General features: G+C 35.3%; 1 protein-coding gene across 1 annotated transcript; it reads right to left on the reverse strand.

The window, feature by feature from the left end:
- Positions 1 to 4,250: 4,250 nt before the first annotated feature.
- LOC119078305 lies at positions 4,251 to 5,886 on the reverse strand. Its single transcript, XM_037185807.1, has 2 exons — positions 4,541 to 5,886; positions 4,251 to 4,470 (listed from the first exon to the last, which is right to left on the reverse strand). The coding sequence occupies exons 1-2, from the start codon at positions 5,620 to 5,622 to the stop codon at positions 4,455 to 4,457; spliced, it is 1,098 nt and encodes a 365-aa protein (XP_037041702.1). The 5' UTR covers positions 5,623 to 5,886; the 3' UTR covers positions 4,251 to 4,454.
- Positions 5,887 to 22,814: the final 16,928 nt, after the last annotated feature.

Raw genomic sequence — 22,814 nt, forward strand, 5'->3', positions numbered from 1 at the left:
TTTAACCTACGTCAATTAACCGTTGGATAACCGTTAAACAACGAAAAAGTTAAAAATTATAGTTGCTCTACCTTAAATTTTTAACTTTTTCGTTGTTTAACTGTTATCCAACGGTTAATTGACCTAGGTTAAACTATAACCGGGCAACAACGGTTGCAAAACCGTTGTGACAACGTTGCTACAACGTTATTCTAACGAATAAGTTATTTTTTCTGAAATGCTACTTGGGATAACTTGACGTAATCCTCAACGGATTTCCAAAAACTTTTTTTTTAATCGACAGGGAATAAAATTACGAAGGCTACGTTCGAAGATGGGTCGTAACGGGCTGGTGATCTTAGAGATATTCCCAAAAGAATTTTTGTCTCGTTCCTAGATAACACGATAGCTTGACGTAATCCTCAACGGATTTCAAAAACTTTTTTTATCCGACGGGGAATTCCATTCCCGATGATAAGTTCAAAGTTGGGCTATGACGGTCGGGGGATCTCAGAAATATTCCTAAAAGAATTTTTGTATCGTCCCGTGATATTATCGTGTTATTAGTTGAGTAATTCTTAATGGTCCACAAAAGACAATTATCCCACTAAGAAAGACATTTTGGGTTAAGCTCGTTAATGGAATATACTGGAGTAATATTCTAGGATTCATTCCAAAATTTTGTGTGTGTAATATCTTTATATCGATGATAAGAAAAAAATTAAAGTTTGAACGAGTGTGAACTTTGCGGCCAGAGCTAAGCGAGGGCCGTAATCACACGAGTTTCATTTTTATTCAATATGTAAGCAAGAAATTCGCATCTTTCCAGGGTCTGTATCTCGTGCTGCCTTTTTGATGGTATCTTTTCATCAGAATCCTTTTTTCAAAACACACGACCACGAATGTATTAGCTTTCAACAGAAAGTAGATTTGGTTGTAGTCACTTGACCAGTTCTGAAAAAAGTGACCAGTGTACCGAAATTTTCATAAACTGCTCAGTTTTCTCAGGGTTGGTCAAACTGCTACAACCAAATCTATTTTATGTTGAAAGCTAACACATTCGTGGTCGTTATTGCGGTCGTACATACTTGAAAAATGATAATTTTGGTGGAAATATATCACCAAAAGACAGTATTTAAAAATCACCCAAATGTATACTTTTCAGCAAATCATCGATGCCTCTTAAGTAATGAAAATACGTATGAGCCAGTATATGATCAAGTGCTGGAATTTCTCAAATACGTGTTTTGTATCGAAAGTAGGGTACGCATACCCTGGTATACTTTTATATACTTTCAGAGTGATTTTTTTTTGTTCGGATAACAAAAATCTTCTTGAGAAAAGTAGTCAGTCAGTCAAGGGATCTGACCCATTCAAAAGATGGGGCGTAGTATATGGCATTACCTACTCACTATATTTACCTTGGAAAATCCATCATACACAGTTGTGCAAAAGAACTGCAAGTATTTTTCATGTGTGCGCTGCGAAAATTCTCTTTTGCCCACCCAAATAAATTGAGTATTAGTATCCTAACGAATGGTAAAAAAGTCCTTTAGCATAAGTTAGGAAAAACGCTTTTGCTAAACACTAGTTATGAAATAGTAATTTGTGCAACAAGTTGCGAAAAGAGATGGTTTTCGTCACTAGATGTGATGTTAACAAACGAGCGAAGCAGAAAATGTTCGTTTTATACCATAGCTCTCTCTTGTGTCTCCCCTGAACTGTCAATTCAATTTTTTTGTTTATTTGTTACCATTTCTGTTTCATGATGTTTTTGTGTGGCAAAAAACGAATTTTCGCAAAATAATCACATGAAATAGTTATTTGTTCTCAGAGGGAAAAAAGTTGGAAATTTTGAGGGTGCTGTTTGTGGCCAGAGCGTAGCGAGAAAATGAAATTTCCTATTTTTTTCCGAGGGCAACACAACGTTTTTTACAACAAAGAAGTTTCAGCGGAAATGTTTACCTCGAAAGAAATAATAAATTCCAACTTGTGCGAATTACCGTCTTTGCGTTGCTTTAACTTTGCTCTTGTTGGAATTTTCTACAAATTACGATTTTCTGCCGATGACTTCAATATCAACCCACTTCAATTTTAATTTTTTTTTTTCAATTTAATTTAATGATTCCTCACCTCTCTGCCGAGAGCTTTTAATCATATGTGGTTCAAAGAATAAAGTTAATAATAGACAAATCTAACAGTCCATATAGCAAAATTCTGTATAATTTCTCCCACTGAAAAAGCAGTAATTTTTCAATGCTTACGGCATGAATTTGCATGAATGAATTAAAAGGTAACAAGAGTGAAAATTTATAACTCAATTTTCGTTCCATTGAAAGTTAAACATTCGAAATACAATCGGATTAAGTCAATGAATGCGAGAGTTTGGTTACCTTATCTATGTTTAATGGTTAAATGTTCGAAGCTTTTGTAGAGCATATAGAAACAACTAAACAGTGTATCGGTTCTAGGAGCATAGCTGGCGGTTTTTATTGAATTTAAATCTTTAAAAGTTTGCCATATGGATGGTGAAAATCACGCAATTGTTTTCGTCTTTGTTTTTCAACATTCTATAAGTATTGCGCCCTTCTGATGTTCGTTTAATAATGGATCTGAATCTATATCCTAAATTCCACATAATACATAATTAGGGTTGGTTATACTCACTTACCAATTAAATATTAATTCGAATCCATTTCTTTAATTAAATCGAAACGAACATATTGAACTTTCGGCTGGAAAAACTATTTGCTGGTTATGCTTTACGAGTTGAAGTTTTTCTATTTATTTTCAATCAAATTAATTATTTAGCTAAAACATCAAACATCTGGTTGGTGGATCACTAATAATTTGCTTGGGACAAACACTGTCGACTGAAACTTTCGGTTTCTATCTTTTTTCGGTTGAAAATTTCCAGCAAACTCACAGTTGACGATGTTATTCTATCGAACACAACACAATTACTGAAAAGGCATTTCAATCAAATTATTTGTTTTTCTATCGTAGAAAATCTATCCCGTCCCGAGTACACGGTGTATATATACGTGAGAGGCGTTGTATATTAACGAATTTTCATGAAAGAAAATTGAGCATAGAAAGGAAAGCCCACGTTATTGTTTACTGCGTCTGCCTGTTCTGAAGTGCTTCGAATTGTTTTTATTTGGCTCGGTGTGTATAAATACAACGCACGTTCTGTGTCGTGTTATCTATTCAGAAGCCATAGTGTGGAGACGAATTGAAACGAAACATTATTTTGTGTATACTCTATGGACCCGGTGCATGAATGAATACATGTTGCTGTCATAATGTAATGTGTTAGCAGAGAAGATTGGCGTGAAGGAAAGAATTATTGGAAGCGCGCGTAAATGCTTGGTGGAAATTTTCATTAGCAAAGCGAACATCAAATAGTATGTTACATATCAAGGATCAAAAAGGTGTGTTTTAGACCCAGGTGGTGAAAACGTCCAGGGATGGAGCGACGCGAAGCGGAGCGGAGACCAAGGACGTTTTCAACACCGTGGTCTAAAACACACCTTTTTGATCCGTGGTATGTATACTATTTTTCTTCCTGGAGTACCAAAGTCACATTCCGAACAAAACAACATACAAAAATTTAATGTCGTTGTTTACATTTGTTGACCGTACAGCATTATTCGTTCAGCGCGTAGCAATATCAATTAATGCATACGCGCGTAGCATTATCATTTAATGCATTCTTTATAACAAAAAAATCATATTTAATACGCTTCGAAATTCGAAATGTAGTGAAGCAACGCTCAATATTAATACAGAATGAATATTGAACATAAAATTCGTGCATGTTATTGCAGTTCACACAATAAATTGCTGGATTTGAGTTTAAATTGACTTCATTATATCACATGACACATCTGGGAAAGAATAAAGATAGGATCGAAAATGACATAAGCGGGAATGAAAATTGAGAGAAAAAGGTAGGGGAGAATGTTGCTCTTTCGATACTAAATTTGGTGAGTGAATGTGACGGTTTTGGTACTACAGGAAGAAAAGAAGTCTTTTATTGACAGGAGAACCAGGAGGACCTATTGTTCTTTCATCGATAATTTTTTTATGAATGAAAGGACAATGGGTGTCCGACTACTGATACATGACCGGAGATTAGTGCCGTCACCCTATGTCGTATTACGATTTCCATTCATTTCGATAAATGTTAAAATCTCACAGCTTCTGGACTACTGTCTACTGATGGATGAAGTTCGAGCTATTTCAAGAGAAGCTGAATGCATTTTCACAACAGTGGTCACAATTGAAGTAGAATTTTCTTACAATTTATTGAAAACAAAATTGAATGTAACCGAAGCACACAGGAACCGACAATTAATTTTTACATCTGATGGAGCAACGAGCGGTGAATCCGTAGATTCGATCGACGTATTGTTTTTCTGCGTATCCTAAGAGAATTCCGTCTGTAATTGATTCAGGTGGTTCTCGTTACCTTAGTCCCACTCGATGCTGTCAAGTAAAAAGAATTCGGAAAAAACATGAAAATGTTGCAGTTGCACTGAATGTCATCTCAACCTACATGGGTAAAATAGCGAGCCGCACATCTTCTAACTTGGCCGGCTTACCACATTTCGGACAGTTTCTTCGTGTTTCGATGTATTTGGTGATACAAAACGTACAAAATATGTGGCCGCACGGAATAGACGAGACTTGATGTTCATCGATAATTGCCAAGCAGATCGCACATTGCATTTTTACACGCTTGACGCCATACTTTGAATTTCTCGCTAAACTTGGGTGGGTACTGTGCGGTTGTGAGGCTTTGATGTCAACTTCGATGACGACATCATTATTGTTGACGTATCCATTTTGTGGCATCAGCAATTCGTCCCATGATATGAGATATTGAATAAGAAGCGATGAGCCGGGTAATTGGAAGTTATAGGTCCGAGTATGTTCGACATTTTTCCTTGGATTTGTCGAGATAACTTTGACTATCGCTTGAATTTCACAAGAAATGTTGGTATCCCATTTGGAATGCATAAACAATCCGAGACATTTCCCATTGTCCTGATAGACAGTGAATCGGAAAGGTAGATTACGAATTTTGACCACTGGTGATTGAATGGCCAACAGCTGATCGATGACTCCAATGTTTAATCGAAATGTTGACCAACAGTGTTCATTACAGCACTTGCTGACATTGGTACATGTTAAATTGGTCTCGCTTACTTTATTTCGGTCAGCTGCCACAATCAGAAAATTTATCACAATTGCATCATCATTCACATAACCGTTCCCAGCGTCCATCAACTTATCCCATTTGATTAGGCATGGTGTACCACGTCCACTATCATCATAATCGAATATATATGGCACTGAAGTTCCTTCAACTGCTGGAACATGTGCATTGGATGACATAAGCTTGAATGTTAGGAATGCTGTATGTGTCCAACCAGAATTCTTGTCTTTCTTTTTGGCGCAATGCAGGTAAACACCAAGCGATGGTTCTCCATCAACGTGCTCCTTAGAAACTCGAACTTTCCATGGAGTTCCTTGTACGATGATTTCGGGTGAAACGATTGCATTCAGTTTGCTCACGCTTTCCACTTTGAAACGGAAATCTGTTCTTTCGATTTTGGCACTCGCATAATTTGCCATTATGAAATCAAGGTTGCGATCTTTTGATGAAAATGAAATGTTTTACTTGTGCGTCTTTATTCGAAATTTAATCACTCGCAAAACGTCAGAAATCCACAACCCAACGTCTTCTGACAAAACACTGAACATGAAATTTGGAATTTTTTGTAAAAATGGGACACGTTCACGAGACTTCAAGCTACGAAAATAAACTGCTGAAAGGAATATAGACTGCAATGATCAGAGCGAGAGTTCCGAAGACCAGTTAACTATAGCTTGTCTTGATTTACTTGCCGCTGCATATTTTCATAATAATAACTTGACATATCCCCTAAAAGACAAGTTAAAATAACTGGTCATAACCTTTCTACACTGTAAATCAACGTAAATTAACGAGTTGTTTCGCCATCAGCTGTTCTCGAGCCCTAAGAGTGATATCGCGAAATCTTCGAACAGCTTTGGGACAAGGGGTCACGGATATTATTGAGTTATAGCTCATTCGATTCGTTGAACTGTTGCGAGTAAAACGTAGGTCATGAAGTAAGGGTCTGTCAAAAGAGCCCCAAAATCATTTTCTTGCGATCAGTCGAGGGAAACAATTTTGAGAAAAAACTTTTTTGACTAGCCTTATAGGCCTTGAAGAGACCCACATTTTAAGTATACACACCACCAGGTCCATGTTGACCTGTTGGGTAATCAATGATTTTAGGAGAAAAAATAGGTGATTTAACCAAGTCCCTGATAGCCTGCAGTGACACAAGTCCTTGAGATGGTATGTATGGTAAGATAGCCTAGCCTTTGCAGTACCATTCTATGGAAAAACATCCTTGGATAAGTTTCATTGCAAAGGGTTGGAGCGACTTTAGTGTACCCCAAATCGACGAAATTTTATCGTTTTTTCAACTTTTTTCCGCTTTTTTGAAGTTTTTTATGTGGTTTTTCAGTATTTTCTGCTGATAGGAGTGACCTCAACTAAAATAGAGAATTCCTCGATTTATTCATGTGGGTCACATATTCTTGGAATCCAAATTAGGATCCAATAATAATCCTGGTCATATGCTTGCCGTCTGTAAAAGGTTAAAACTAGTGATTTCGTATTCCAATGTTACAAACTAAAAACTTCAGGCCAATAATATTGTTCAGAACACAGAAAACAATGATTTTTGTACAATTCTGTAACATTTCTAGTACGTTTCGTCATTGCATTACTACCACTCAGCACTCAATCCAACTTGTGAACCAACTTCACTGCTACGATATTTCATGGAAATTGTTTCAAAAGAAAATAGACGAATAATAAAAAATTGTGGCGCCCTCTACATGCTAACGGAGGTTCCTAAAGTACCGTCTTTATTTCATTAGTTTATTGTTGTTGTTGTTGACCAGATGACCCACAAAAAGATCATTGTTCCAACAGTCCATCATTTTTATATCGAAAACAACAAATGATAGAGCAAACACACTACACTCAAAACTTCGCACAGGTCCAACGAGTTACAAAAAGTCTTAAAACGAAATGAAACCAGATGAAATATGTCAAGCCCAGAACTTTATCACGTTACAAGTTCACGTGAATAAAACCAACAAGCAATTGTCTTTTCGTAGCTCAAAGCCACTAATATTCCGTTGAAGGTAACGAACATCGCGTAAAAGTGCCTGCAGAAACGAATTATACTCCAACCTCCAACAAATTGAGAAAATTATCCCCCTCTCATACCAAGTGATTATATAATTTTTTCGCATTGCTGGCATATTTTTCAATTAAACCGGTACCGTGTTCTCACTTGACGAGCTCAACCTATAAAAAAAAACGGATACTAAAGCGGCGTCTGCTAGTGATGAAAAAGGTCGTAAAAATCTCGGTATACTGTCTGGTGCGTTTACACTCGATGCCATCGGATTTTATTTCTTTCTGATCAAATTTTCTCGGTTTATTGCATTTGAATTTAAAATTTATTTATTCTATAAATTCTAAAAATTTATTCTACGCACACCGACAATGAAAACGAATGAATTATTATTCCAGCAATAATAAAACCAAAAAAACGAAAATCGTCATGAATTTATATTTGCGAACAATGCACTTCAAGGTTCAAGTGATGCTTATCTCTTACAATTTTCTCAGTATCAAGTTTTACGTTTTACTGCTTAATCTTATACAGTCTCAAAATTAGATCCACGTCCTATTTAATATCACGGCCTACATCTACATGTATTAGGGTGTGTCGCACCTGTACAGAGGTTTCAGTCAGATATGAGAGATGTTTTCGCGGAACCGAAATATTTTGCTAAAGAGTCTTAAAGAGAGACTTACTACTTGTATGAAAACAAAGGTTTTGATTTTTAACAGTTGACCGAAATACGATGTCTTCTGAGAAAGGATTGAAGTGCCACATTTAGATCATTTTTTTATTTATGAAGATCAAAGATTTCCTTGATTCTTTGTACCCCTGGTAGGGATCAACCATCTATGGATTTATTGCGGTAACAATCTAATTGGAATTTTTGTACATTTTCATTAGAACTTGCCCTAAATTAACCAACTCGAGAGATGGCATGGTGGCGCTGTCATTTTTAAACATGTCTGGGCGCCCATGTAATTTTTGGGTGCCGATTAGCATCAGCGCCACCATGCCACCTCTCGAGTGTAACTCTATGAATTTAATGGATATTTTGAAGTTGTTAGTGTGTTTTTCTGTGTTTTTCGTAGTCCCACACTTCATCAATTAGTATAGTGTAGTCGATAACGCAATTTTCAGTACAAACGTTTACAAGAGTTTTCTGCTTAGATTTCAACCAAAAATACTTCTAAAAGTATTCTAACAAGAAGAGACAAGAAGGTATAGCAAAAATACAAATTTCTCTTCTTACTAGGACACATTTGGAACTTTTTTGGATGATATATAAGCAGAAGACTCTTGTAAACGTTTTGCGTTATCGACTAGACTAGTATGATTCCATATAGAGTGCAGTGCACTCAGTGCACACAGTGTTATGAGTGTAAATGTAGTTAAAAGTGTAACTGTTGGATTTAAAACATCCAAAGACATGAATTTCTTGCTAACTATTTTGAGGTGTGTGTACGCATTTTTGGTGGTTAGTCAAGAACGTGGAAAAGAACTTCATCGACTATGCCATCTGTTATCAACAACAACGACAAACATAAATGAGGAGCTCTGTTTTAATGTATGGTCTCTTCATAGCAAAGTTAGTGTTTATACGAATGAAGTAAAAGATGTCCATCTGTGAAAAGTTAACATTCATAGTTTTATGTACACCAAACTTTTGACCTTACTGCTCAAACTATTTTCTGGTGGTTGATAGAGAGAAGTAAATGCGTCACTTTCTTTGTATCAGCGCCATTGAAACCCACTTAAATATTTTAGAACACGCCAGCTAGCCCAAATAGTCTACCGTGGAATTATTCCATAGTGACATCCTTGTTTTGTATATGGATTTTAATGGATGAAAGAGTGAGAGACAATATTGGAAAAGTGAGACTTTTGTTCAAAATTGTTCTCCCTAGTAGGAACACTTTTGAAATGCTATTTCGATGAAGACGTACAATTTTCTTACTGACAATAATACGGCTTCTTTGACTTCTATGACGACTTCTTTCAATAATGTTTGTTTCGACTCCCGCGACATTACTTAATTCATTTTTAATGTCGAAGTTGTTAAAGTCTAAAAACGAGTCGTTGTCGACGATTCTCTTGTGTCTGTTTAAAATTTAATTAGAAGCAAAATTCTGGCAACTGAATCGTTTAAAGCATTCCCATTAGTTTTGCATATAAATTTAAAATTTCTCCTTTTCAATAAAATTTTGATTTTTACATTTTACATATTCCTTACCAACTCATTGCATCGACTCAGACAATCGTAAGCATTCATTTTTTCAGAATGTAAAGCATTTCTACTGCAAATGATAAATTATATTTTAATTGGATTGAAACCGAAAATGTCGTTAACCGTTGGAAAATAGATACACATTCGACTTTGACATGAAACGTAGTATAACGTATGTAACGTACCGTACATTTGCGAATGTCTCCTGGGTCTCAATAAGATGAAATAACTTTTTACAGCCACTGAAATTCTCATATGGTTTGTTGCACTTGAAGAAATTGCTTTATGCTATGGAAAATATCAAGACGATCAAGGCATACATTGATACATTCCCATTCAATAAGAACAATATATCGTCAAGAAAATGACACAAAAGAATGTTTCATTTCCCGGATTTTTTCAAAGAAATATTCTGCTTCGCAAATATGTGTGTTATTTCACCGATAGATCTGTATGTCTGTTTTCAAAATATCATATACTTTGTGTAGCGTGGAAGCTGTCGATGATAAAAAAAGAAATTTAAGTTTTGTTCGAGCAGAAATTCGTTTTATATCGGTTTATATATCAACCGTAACCTTTACCAGGGCAATTTGAATATCAAAACTGAACAATTGGAAATTGCGATGGAACTTTCTACCCAACTCAACTTACATATGTGTAGTACACTAGGCCTGCTCTGTTTCACAGGGGGGTCCAAAGTTCAGCTGGAGATGGGTTTTCCTGGTCCGGAAGGCTAAAATATTGGACCCGTATTTTTTTTTAGAATTATAAAAATTAATTTAGGCATGGGGAGCGAGGCATTTGTTCATATACACAAATACATTGGTTAGAGGAGAGAAGATATATAGAGTTTGTATAGTGCATATCTTCTTTACTCCTCTAACCAATGTATTTGTGTATATGAACAAATGCCTCGCTCCCCATGCCTAAATTAATTTTTATAATTCTAAAAAAAAATACGGGTCCAATATTTTAGCCTTTCGGACCAGGAAAACCCATCTCCAGCTGAACTTTGGACCCCCCTGTGAAACAGAGCATGCCTAGTAGTACACACTGTGTATAGAAGACCTGACTTATGCATTAAATTATCCAAAGTGGTTGTACATGTTTCCTTTATGTTCGTTCGGTGTAAATTTATGTATATAAATGCTACATCCAGGTATCGACGCTTAGTCTAAGGAATTTTGAGTCTACACTGAATTATAGAAACCTCAAATCGATTTTCTCAAAATTAGATCTACTTGTTCAGTATATGAGAAAGTTGACGAAATTTTTGTTGAAAGGAGCTACGGCAAAATGACAGTGTATTTGGTAGATTATGGAATTTGTTCATGTTATTGTCCGTTGACAAATGGATAGCTATTTACACTTTGCCACTAGTTGTTGACCACTTCAAGTGCTTTCAATTGGAAGATAACGCAGATTGCTTTGTGAGATAGGACTTCACCTTGCACAAATTAAAGGACCTTGGACATATGTTTGACTATGCACTGTGTGCAACATAGAGAAACTTAATTGCAAATCCCACCAAAACCCCGTGTGCTTCCACCTACATAAAAAACATATACTGAACGCAGTACCGGACTGGCTCGAAAAAGCCCATCGGGGACTCCATGCAACTCAATATAAAAAGGCCCACAAATTAAAAATTCTCATACAAAAATCCAAAAGGCCCATCGGGAATCCCCCAAATTCACTGTATGGCCAGTCCGAGCCTGACTGAACGAGCCAATCATGGCCCTACGTTAGTGAAGGGCCGTGACGGCACACTGAAAAATTTGACAATTTTTTTTTTCGTAGGACTGAGGAACATATACACAACTTTTTTGACTTTTCCCCCTCCGCTTCTACTACCCCCACTTATTTTATTCGTAATCTGGGCGTCCATACGAGGTCAACGAGCTATCACACGTTAAGATTTCAAAATTTGGAAATTTGTAGAAATTTGTATGAAGAAATGGAACCTTTGTCACTTTGTTACAACGAAACTTTTGAATTTACCAGTAGATTTGGCTTAGATTTTTAGGGTATATCAAGGACGTAACTCTAAGAAACTAATTTGAATGAATTTTCATAAAAGCTTATAATTTCGGAGCTATGAGCGTTTTAAGCTATTGAGCTATAGGACCAATAACTCAGAAAATATGGCAGATAGAAAGTTCGTTTAAAAGACAAATTTATTGAGTTTTAGATTTCAGTCGATACGTGTTTCATGGTTTCCCTAAAAAGTCGCTTATTTGGGAGCTGTGTACGTTTAGAGTGCGAGCTATGTCAGCCATAACTCGGAAAATACTGCAGATAGACCTTGCAAGGTGTAAAAGACAAATAGTCTTCTAGTCGGTACGTGTTTCATGGTTTCCCTAAGAAGTCGCTTATTTTTGAATTTCGTAAAATTTTCGATTTTTGTCAAATGAAAGCTGAAAGGTTCAGATCAAAGAGAAAGTTATACAGTTTTGTAAGAAGAATATTTTAGTTGGAACTGCACAGTATGATTGTCTATTATCTGCTACCAAATTCTAAAAAATCACAACTTACAAAAGAGCTGATATCGCCCAAAACCACTTACAGTGGAGGCGTGACGCAAGTCCTGTTATCCACTTACAATAGAACTGATATCGGTGGAGGTGACGCCTACAATTTCGACACGCAAAAAGATATGCGTCACAAATGGCAGCTGATGAGGGAAGAACGCGAAAGTTTTATCAACAAAAAACTTACCAGAATTTTAGGAAGAAAATTATAACAAAAACAAATTTGCGTCACAAGTGTCACCTACACCGATATCAGTTCTTTTGTAAGTGGTCTTAATATATCCTAAATTAACTTTTAGTTGGTCTGGAAACTTATGGGGCATATATGGGATGTTTCTGTTGGAATCAACTAAACACTACAAAAGACGTTAATGCAATTCAGTGATGATATTTGTATCTTTTACGCCGCCTGTGTGCAATGTCGTACGAACGCATTTTATCGCTCTAGTGCGATAAATGATTTGCTGAAGCCACACTAAGATTATCTTTTGTATTAATTCGATTTTCTTCATTTCATAAAAATTTGTATGCAACACGAATCATTGGCTGGTATATTATCGCATTACCTAGTGACATCTAGTGTGATAATATACCTACATACGATTCTTGTTACATAAACAAAGACAAAGAGTTGCAAAACATTATTTTGAGCAATTGTCAACCCCGAAAGTTAAGTCTTTTGCGAACTGTTTGTCACATGTTATCGACATTGACGACGAAGCTAAGCAATGAATTAATGTTGACACAGCGCCGTCTTATGTATCAAACATTCTATAAAAACTAATGAAGTACAAGATTGTGTTTCAATTGGCTGAAAGTAAGTATGTGTATATTGATCACACATAGTAGGTTCGTCGACCAACATAAACTTACAGATAAATCTCAAATCAAGAATTTCAAATAGCCGACGCTTTTTTAAGTTTCAGCTGTTAATCCGCCGGATAACCAATGATAAATAGCCCCAGACAAATATTTAGTGTTCTAACATTTCTCAATTGATATTGATTGGCGAATGGTAAAAGTGGCTTGGCGAATAATAATCTCAAGGATGGACATCCTAAAAACTATTTTCTGAGTCTTTATACAAACAGCAATGAAACTGTATAAAAGAAGAAATCCATTTTATCATTTCATATCAAAGAAAATGATTTGCCACGTCCTTCCCTACCCTACAGCCTATTTAATGATTGACATAATTCATTTCAGAAAATGGACACATCTTTCCTGTAATAATTATGTGACCGAAAAAGCGAAAAGTTGTAATTTAAAGGGGCCCTTTTGAAATCAAATTTGATCCCAATTGGATTTCGTCGAATTCATTTCGCGATGGTAAATCACGACCTTTTCGTTTGGTACACTTAGGCCACTCGTTCATTAAAATTACTACTGTCAATCTTTCGTAAAACATATTGAGTTATTTCGCTCGTTTTGGTGATAATTGAATCGGAAAAATTATTATCGAATTATGTGTCGTATTCAATGTTACTCTTATGCACACATATATCCGATCCACCATGGTAAAGATTCTCAATTACGACGTCATAGAACCACTTAATCGAAAATTGGAATGCTTCGGAATCAAATAATCGTCCCATATAACTGAACGTCTATAGAGAAAGTTAGATATATATAAAAAGCGTCCATCAAACGACATTCCATCAGTCAGATTATTGATTTTATTATAACATTTTTATGGCACACACTACACTTACTACTATTAACATTCAAACATAAATAAATGTGCGAGCGAATATTTTCATAGCATATGGTACATCATGCCGGATAATAATTCGTAATTATGAGTACCAGAGAAAATATTCAAACATTGATTGGAAACGAGATGGACAAACAAAACAAACCTTTTGCCAGAATTAACATAAATCTGCATTAATCACTAGAAAACCGTCCGCACAAAAATATTGCCAGGAAAATTATATTTATTTTCGAAGCACACAAAACAATTCCGTTTGATAATTTACGTTTCAAAAAGTTCTGTAGTCGACAGAGCCGTCATACAACTGGTGCGTATATATCTTATCGAGAGCCAGAGATAAACTGAATTTATAAAAACCGAGAAAATATGTTCTATGAGTACGGTACAAGGGTGGTGAACAGTCATGATATAATATGTTGATACCAAACGCCAATATACATAGACGAAGAATCGTACAAAACGTAAGCTCGGAAAATTGCATTGAATGGTGCGGTGGTCTTTTTCGTATAGGAAAAGTAAAGTTATCGTAACAGCTTTTCGTTATACGTGGTATTTATTGGTGGACGCTAGAGGCTTATGAAACTAATCGAAGAACGTAAATAAGTCAAATTTATGTGTTTTACTTTCGTGCATTAGTGTCAGTCTTATATAATATACATTGTAAACCAGCATCGATAGAGATAAAGAGGTCACATATTATGCTTTCGTGTCATCTAAAGCGTCGTTTTCACCTTTATTCGTTTTTTTTATTAGACTGTCGTTGAAACTTTAAGTGTTTTGCACAGTTATTGGTCAGCAAACTAACAACAATTGGCGATTAGTCAACTTGATGGTTCTTCGGGTTGTGGATATCGCTGAGTTTAAACAGTCAACGACTCGACACATTAATATGAATCATTCCAGCAGCAATACAAAAAGCTTTTTACAACACAAGCGAGAAAATAGTCATCACAAAAAGTCAGCTGAAACTTCATGAGCCTTTGTTGTGAAAAACGTTGTGTTGACCTTTGGAGAAAAGTTTGAAATTTTATTTCCTCGGATGACTTGTGGTCCTCGCTCCAAACTCGAAATGAAATGTCCAACTTTTGTTTCGCTCTGTGAACAAATAACTATTCTATGTGAATATACCTTATCGATGTAATTCCTTTCCCTTAAATCCTCCAATTTATCAGGGATTCTGTAGGAATTTCATTTTGCACCTGTTGCTTCAATTCGTAGACAATCGAATGAAAAAGGAAATTAATTTCGATAATACTTGTAGGATGGTGTGGACTAGCAACAGGTATTTGCACAAAAGATCGGCCATACAATAGCTGCAGAACATAGCTAAATTTCCCAATTGTGTTCGCCCTATTCGAAAATTCATTAAACTAGGAAATGATTTATTATCCATTCTGAAAGATTTTCGTTTCTTATTTTTATGTGCTATGGATGGCTTTATATATCTCTCGTCAACGGACAGAATACAGGATATATTCATCAAAATCTTGTTGTTGATGCTTATACGATATTTTGTATTTGGATGCATAGTGTTGGGTCGATAATGCAAATTATGTTTGTATGATGTTAGGGGCCATTCACAAATTACGCACGCACCAAATTCGAAATTTCAGACCCGCCCTCCCCCCTTGCACGCGAAAATGTATGGAGAAAATTTCAAAAATGTATGAAGCGTACGCGTTTGTCAAACCCCCCCTCCCCCCTTAAGAGCGTGCGTAATTTGTGAATGGCCCCTTACAAGAGCCGCACTGGTAACTTAGTAAACTTTAGCTAGGATTTCACCTAGTTTATTCTCTTCGGACGCATTATAAATGTATTCTATATATCAGTAGATACTCTTTTTCGAAGTTTAACTTTATGGATGGCCCCTTCAATCCTATAGTTGCCATGTCACAATGTCTCTTTTTAGGCTTCTCGTCCTTAGAGCAGAGACAACATCAAGTTATCATCTTCTTCGACCTCGCGCAATATTTCTCTATGAAATCAGTAACTAATTATGAATTCCCTCCCCAAGGAAAACACTTTACATCGCTCGTAAAGTATGAAATAGCATACTGCACACGAGAATTAATTTGATTTCTCGTATCCAGATGATACTATTACATGCTGAGGGCGTCGAAAGTAGTGCTTGAAACATGAAAAGTACGGTTTTCGACGCATGTAGCATGTAAAATACTATTACACCAAAGAAACTAATTTTTGTTGCAAAAAAAATGTTCTTCGGCATATATAGAGAATCAACCGGTAAGGAAAAACCATTATCTCCATTTTCCTTTCTGTTTTTTTTTTGCCGCAAAGCTACGTCATAAATGTTAAAAATGAGATTTTTTATGGCTCGTTAGACCTTATTCATTACTGTTACAACGATGTATGCAAAACAGCTGTGGGAGTAGCATAGTATGAATTCGCATTGCTTTGAAATTACCTAAGGTACATTGAAATTTTATGAAACGATTTTTCTATGAGAATTACCGAAAAAAGCAAACTATTTCAGAGAAAGATAAACAAGATGCTGAAGCATCAAATATGCCATACAGAGTGTTCATCTTTAGAAAACAAAATTAAGGCGTATTCAAATTTTGCGCCAAGATATCATTAGACTGGGAAGCACTTAATTGACTGAGAACACTGATGACTTTCAAAATTCTCAAAATACTGTCAAATGTGTTTTTTTTAGAATAAACCAACTGACCTTTCAACCTTTCTAATGACCTCCCACACGACCATGTACGTTTCATACACCTCGAGAAATTTCTGTAAGAAAAGCATAAGTTGTCAGGTTTTTTTCAGTTCAAAACTTCAACTGCACTTATCTCAGTGTGGATGAATTTTAAATCCAATAAGACCTATTTGCCTCGAAAGTACATGTTATTATCTTTCTAATGACACCCCACACGAACCTGTACGGAACGTGTAACTGGAGAAATTGTAGTAAGAAAAGAGCAAGTTTTCAGTTTTTGATCAACCCACACTAGCCGCACAAACTCCGTTTTTTTTTCGAAAGTGGTTTTGGCTTCTGGGGTCAAACACCTTACTGGGCACATATAAAAAGTTCCAATGGAAAATGCGTCCGATTTCGATGTTCTGTTTTTCAAAAGAATCCCTCTCCAGTGAATCGGGTGATATTCGCGCCAAACATTTTTTGTGGAACAAAATTTCTCTGGCCATACAACAGGGGAATGCTACCAGCATTCTTGCAACACGCCCATCCAACAATCAGCTGGATGAAGTTTACAAATTGTAAAACATGTAAATAATCATCACATGTAAAATAGTCATGTATTTTCAGCAAAAATAAAGAAAATTTAGATCTTGAAAGATCAAAGTGTAATCCCTCTAGTACCCCTAAAGTTAAATGAAAGTAATTCCTAGGGAATTAAATTTTATTTCCAAAAAAGATTCGATGGCTTTTACTGTTAATTGATAAAAGATTAAAAGATCTTGGTCCGTAATTCTATCTATGTGTGTTTTGAAAACATGGTATTGGTATTCAGTTTTCTTACAGTATAAATTTGAAAAGAAAACGACAGTTGAATTTTACTCTGCTTGCACAAAGAAATAGACAAATTCGATATCCTCTTTCTACATCCGTCCACAGTTAAATCCCTTAATCCATATTCCATCCTGCAATACATTTAATTCGAATTATGAAGCTAATATGTGCACTGAATTTTGTAAAATTGTTTGCTTTTTGCTTAAACGGATTGAACAGCAGTATGACAGTGTATGAATATTCATGAGTCTCATGTAACTTTGATATATGCAATTTACTCTGTAATTTCATTCCCTTGACTGAAAGTCAGGGTCTTATGAAAGAAAATACCCTTAAATGTCCGTAACGCTAAGTTCACTTTGATATTTTGAAAATGTTCTACATTGGCAAAAAACGTTAAATACAGAAAACGTCCGTACACTTGTGGACTCGATAACTCGAGTAATTCTTTACCGATTTGCAAAATTTTGGTTTTAATCGACGGAGAATGAAAATCATGAGGCTAAGTTCGTAGATGGGCAATATTGGGGTAATGAGATGGGAGTAATTCTAAAGAGAATTTTTTACTTGTTACCGCGATAACTTCCATAATTCTTATCCGATTTTCAAAGATTTTGTCTTAATCGACGAAGATTGAAAATCTTGAGGCTGAATTTGCAGATGGATAATGTTCGAACGAGATGGGAGAAATTCTACACAGACGCTTTCTCTTGTTACCGCGCGATAACTTGAGTAATTTTTACCCGATTTTCAAATTTTTTGTTTTAATTGACAGAGAATGATATTGGAGTAGTGAGTTTGGAGTAATTGTAAACATAACTTGTTTACCACGACATTTTTGCAACGGATTTCCAGAAAAATTTCTTATTTGACGAGTAGTGAAATTCTGGATTTCTGGTCTAACAATTAAGAAGTACTTCCCAAAAGAGTTTTTGCTTGCTTGAGAAACCGATAGCTCGAGTAATTCTCAGAGGCTTCAAAAATCAATTTCGACCAGTAGCGTAATTCATGTGGTTAAACTCGAACATTGGAATTTAATTGGACTAGTAATCTGGGATATACGACAATTTTTGCGTGAAATCCGTATTCTTAAAAAAAAAATTCGTTCCTAAAATGTTTGAACGAGTGTGAACTTTGTGGCCAGAGCGAAGCGAGGGCCGTAATTCACACGAGTTATATTTTTTCAAGAGGTAGGCAGGAAATACGCCAAATTATACTCAGACGCTTTTCCTTGTTATCGTGATAACTTAAGTAATTTTTACCTGATTTTAAGTTCGTAGATGGATAATATTGGAGTAGTGAGGTTGGAGTATAATTGTAAACACAACTTGTTACCGCGACATTTTTGCAACGGATTTCCAGAAAAAAAAATTATTCGACGAGTAAGTGAATCTGGATTTCTGGTCGAACAATCTAGAAGTCTAGAACAATCTTGCTTGCTTGATAACACGATAACTCGAGTAATTCTCAGAGGCTTCGAAAATGTGTTTGCACGAGTGTGAATTTTGCCAGAGCCGTAATTCACATGAGTTTTTTTTCAAGAGGTAAGCAAGAAATGCGCCACCTGTTCAGCGCTTTTAGTAGACTATTTAGGAGACTCAACTTAGGAGTAAGACATCGCTCGCTGGACCTTCAACTCATAGCTCTTTTTGTTTCTTCAGGAAATTAAATAAATATGAGTAAAATGAAGCATGTGATGACTGCTGTTTTCTGAATAAAAGAGACATCACCTTTTCATGTGACTTTAATTTTGTGATCTCAAAAACACCACCTCATTTAAAAATGGTTAGAAAACTAAGGCTGGAATTATAGAAAAAAAATAGCCAGTCAAGGGACCTGACCCACCCAAGAGGTGGGGCCTAGTTTTACACTAGCTAGTTCTCAAGTAAATGCTTCAAGTAATTGATTCGGCCACAGGGTGCACACGTAATTTAACGTACAAGCATAATGATAAAGCTCCAATAAAGCTATGATACCAGGACTAATTCCATATAAATATACCCTCAGGTCAAGATACTTAACGTAGCTGTACTCTTATCTTCTGGATTTGTCATTAGCAATAATAAGATACGAACTTTTCATTAAAATTCATATTCCATCAGACCAAAAGTCTTACAACACATAAATTTCGATTTCGATAAGAATTTTCTGATTCCTTTTCAATCAATCACCATTCTTTATTTTGTTATCATCGGGTCCAACAAATATCTATTTCATTCAACCCACACGATTGAACATATTTCTGGCTGCTCTATATTATAAGGGTTGGATTGAATAATAATCGAAACAATGGTCTCGGGATTTTATTGCAGCACGAAAAAGAGATATCGAAAATGAACGTTTTTGGCAATTCTCTGGATAGACACCGCAAAATGAAGATACATTCAATCCGTCATCACGATTTTCAAATCAATTTATTTACCTTTTTGCATTCCTTATAACAATCGGCGATTAATAACGGTCTAAATTTAGCTTCCAGTATTACAGAACGTTCACATTATATAGTTACTTCGGCATAAAGGTGCAGCAAGTACAGAAAAAGCGTATAGTTGTAGTAGGTGGTGTATACCTAGCGGTTTTCTTTATATTAAATTTTATTGCGAATTCAGTTACAAATTGTGAGGGTGGTTCGGTTATCAACACATTTACAATGAAGTAAAATCGAAAATTGACGATATTTTAAGATTTGGCTTTTTGTTGCATCTTATTTACAATAATTTACTAATCAAACGAAATTGAACTGAAACGGTTATTCATATGCAATTCAGTGATGATATTATTGTAACAAACTTGCACCACCTGTGTGCAATGTCGTATGAACGTATTTTATCGCACTAGTGAAGAGGCACACTACGGTTATCTTCGGCTTTTATTCGATTTTCTTCTTTGCATAAAACGTTGTATGCAACACAAATCGTATGGGGGTATATTATCGCACTAGATGTCAGATTGGCAGGTATCTAGTGTGATAATATACATCCATACGATACTTGTGACATAAAGCAAAATATAGGAAAACAACACAAAAACTCGAATTTTCAACTAGTAATCCCTGGGTCTCAATTCTCAAACGTTCGTAACTTTAAGAATTCGTAGCTTGACAGTTCTTATTGGATCTTATAAACGCAACTGTCAAGTTATGAGCTACGAAAATACGAGAATCGTCGCTCTGATGTAGTTGACTATTTAAGATCATCAAAATTTTACGTTTATAGTTTACAGTGGACGTTATTTAACGTTAGACATGAAATCGCTTCAGCTGTTTTTCAGCTTTTCCAGTCTTACAAACAAAAGTACTTATAATTGATTACGGGTGAGAAATACGTATACGTGCGTGGTAGTGGTTATACCGTATAAAGACGTATCGATGTATGAACAGTTTTGTTTGAGTGATTGAACTAGCTGAAGCAGCTTCATGTCTAAATTTCAATGACGTCCCCTAGAGTAAGAAATTCTTTTTTACAAAGACCTTTGTTCTGCATCTTGATCTTTGGATTTGGTCCACATAGATTGTTCTGGCCCCTTGATGAACATTTTAAAGTTTAAAAAGCTGCTCCCCTTACTGATGCTAATAAATAAGCCAATATGTTCGATCTACGAATCAACATCACTGTTGTCTGTACGAATATTCGATGTTTAATCTTTTAATAATGACATCACGTGCGAAAATTATTCCGAAAACGCTGAGCTGAAACGAATGTAAATTAACTGTTACACAGATACCGACGAATCAAAGTTCCTTTGATGCTGTGTATTATATGCGTTGTAGTCTGTGTAGTAGGTATATAATGTTCTACGCATCGAAATCTTAATTCCACACAAAATATTATTATAAAGGGAAAGGGATATTATTCATTCGTTGATGTTAACACTATACTATACATCTCTTTGTGAATTATTTGAAGGAATGTCTGATCAGATATTCCTTTCTTGTTTCACTTACCTTTTAGCAGACAAGTAAATGTATCGCCTTGATCGCCTTAATTCATTTTTCATTCTGATTTATTTATTCAGTATTTGAGATACTGGATAATTGTTCGTAGAAAAGCACCTTGAGAGTCGTTCGCGTGGTGTGGTGATAGATGAGTTTAATCAATGAAATCAAATTGTTCCTTGCCTTAAGTTAAATTTAATTTATTTTTATTTTTTACAGTTTCTTTTTATAACCTTGCGTTTTAACTCTAGATTAATTTATATGCCCTGTTGTTGTTTAATTTATCCAATTGTTCACTTATCCAGGCCTAAATATACTAAAACTAAAATAACAATTGATTGTTCTGCTTTACATGTATTTCTATTCAGTATACAAGAAAGGCAATCAACGTACAGAGAGAATGTTTGGAGGTGGGTAAATAATTAGTCTCGTAAAGGATGATGGGTTCGTTTAATGTGTTTTAGTCTTTTAGAAACGGCAAGTGAAATCCATTAAATATCTTACTTGATTTGTGTAAAGAATTTCGTGTTGTTTGACACAAAATCTATTACTTCAATATTTTTATCAAACATTTCGATATTTAAGATAACTAAACAGCCTCGATGAAGCGGGTAACAGTGGCAGAGACGGAAATTTTCGACATGAGAAAATGCGACAAAGTGGTTCTGTCGTAAGATTTGGAATTTTTTTAGCGCAACATTTTTGAATGAGAGAAGTTTTTAGAATTGGATTAAATTGATTGAATGCAAAAAATAATCAAAATATTCCTAAGTAATGCTCACTACAACTCAAACCTTGTCTGAAACGATAAAATCTAATTTAAATCAGGTTGGTTTGAGGCTTAAAATTAGCTTGGGTTGAGGTTTTTGTGCAAAATAATATTCAAAGTGTTCCTAGCTAATGCCCGCAATTGTTCATAGCTAATGCTCGCAACAGCACAAACCTGGTGAACTGAGAAAATCTAATTTCAATCAATCACAGGAAATTTTTGGAGAACATTTGCCTTGGATTTTTATGTTTATGAGAACATTGAACACGGATTTTAATTTTTTGGAGAACACTATACACGAATTTTACTACATAGTATGTTGTAAGCTTATTATTGATAATAAAATCACAAATTTTCATACTTTTGTACGAAAGAAAACGAAAAATCATCACAATCAACCACATCAAAACAAAAAATCTAATTTAGAATTTTCTCAACTATCACTTTTTCGTTGAACCACTTTGTCGCAAAATGACGCAACGACACAACGACTCTGCCACTGTTACCCGCTTCATCGAGGCTGTTTAAAGATAACCAGCCAGACTACGTTGTTTATTCGTGTCATGGTTGTCGATGGCAGTCGCCGTTTCTATAAGGTGATAATGAACATAAAATTGAGTTGAGTTCAAGTGTCTTATTTTAAACTTTAGGTTTTTAAGCGAAAAACATGGAAGTTTAGTTTACGAGTTTAATTATCTACTCCTGCTTTTTTTTAAAAATATTTTTCAGTTGAACTGTTCGACAAAATTAAAATATAAAATTCAAAAAAGTACAACATTTATGCGCCAAAAAAATTATTGTTCTTTCGTTGCGTACCTTCAGAGCCTTCGTGGTTTTTCTCAATATAAGGAGAACTGGGACGAAAAAATCCATATACACGAACAAACCAACTTCCCAAAGCTAGCTACTACCTTTTGTATATTATA

The sequence above is a fragment of the Bradysia coprophila genome, unplaced genomic scaffold (assembly GCF_014529535.1).
Source record: "Bradysia coprophila strain Holo2 unplaced genomic scaffold, BU_Bcop_v1 contig_248, whole genome shotgun sequence".
NCBI classification, from domain to species: Eukaryota; Metazoa; Arthropoda; class Insecta; order Diptera; family Sciaridae; genus Bradysia; species Bradysia coprophila.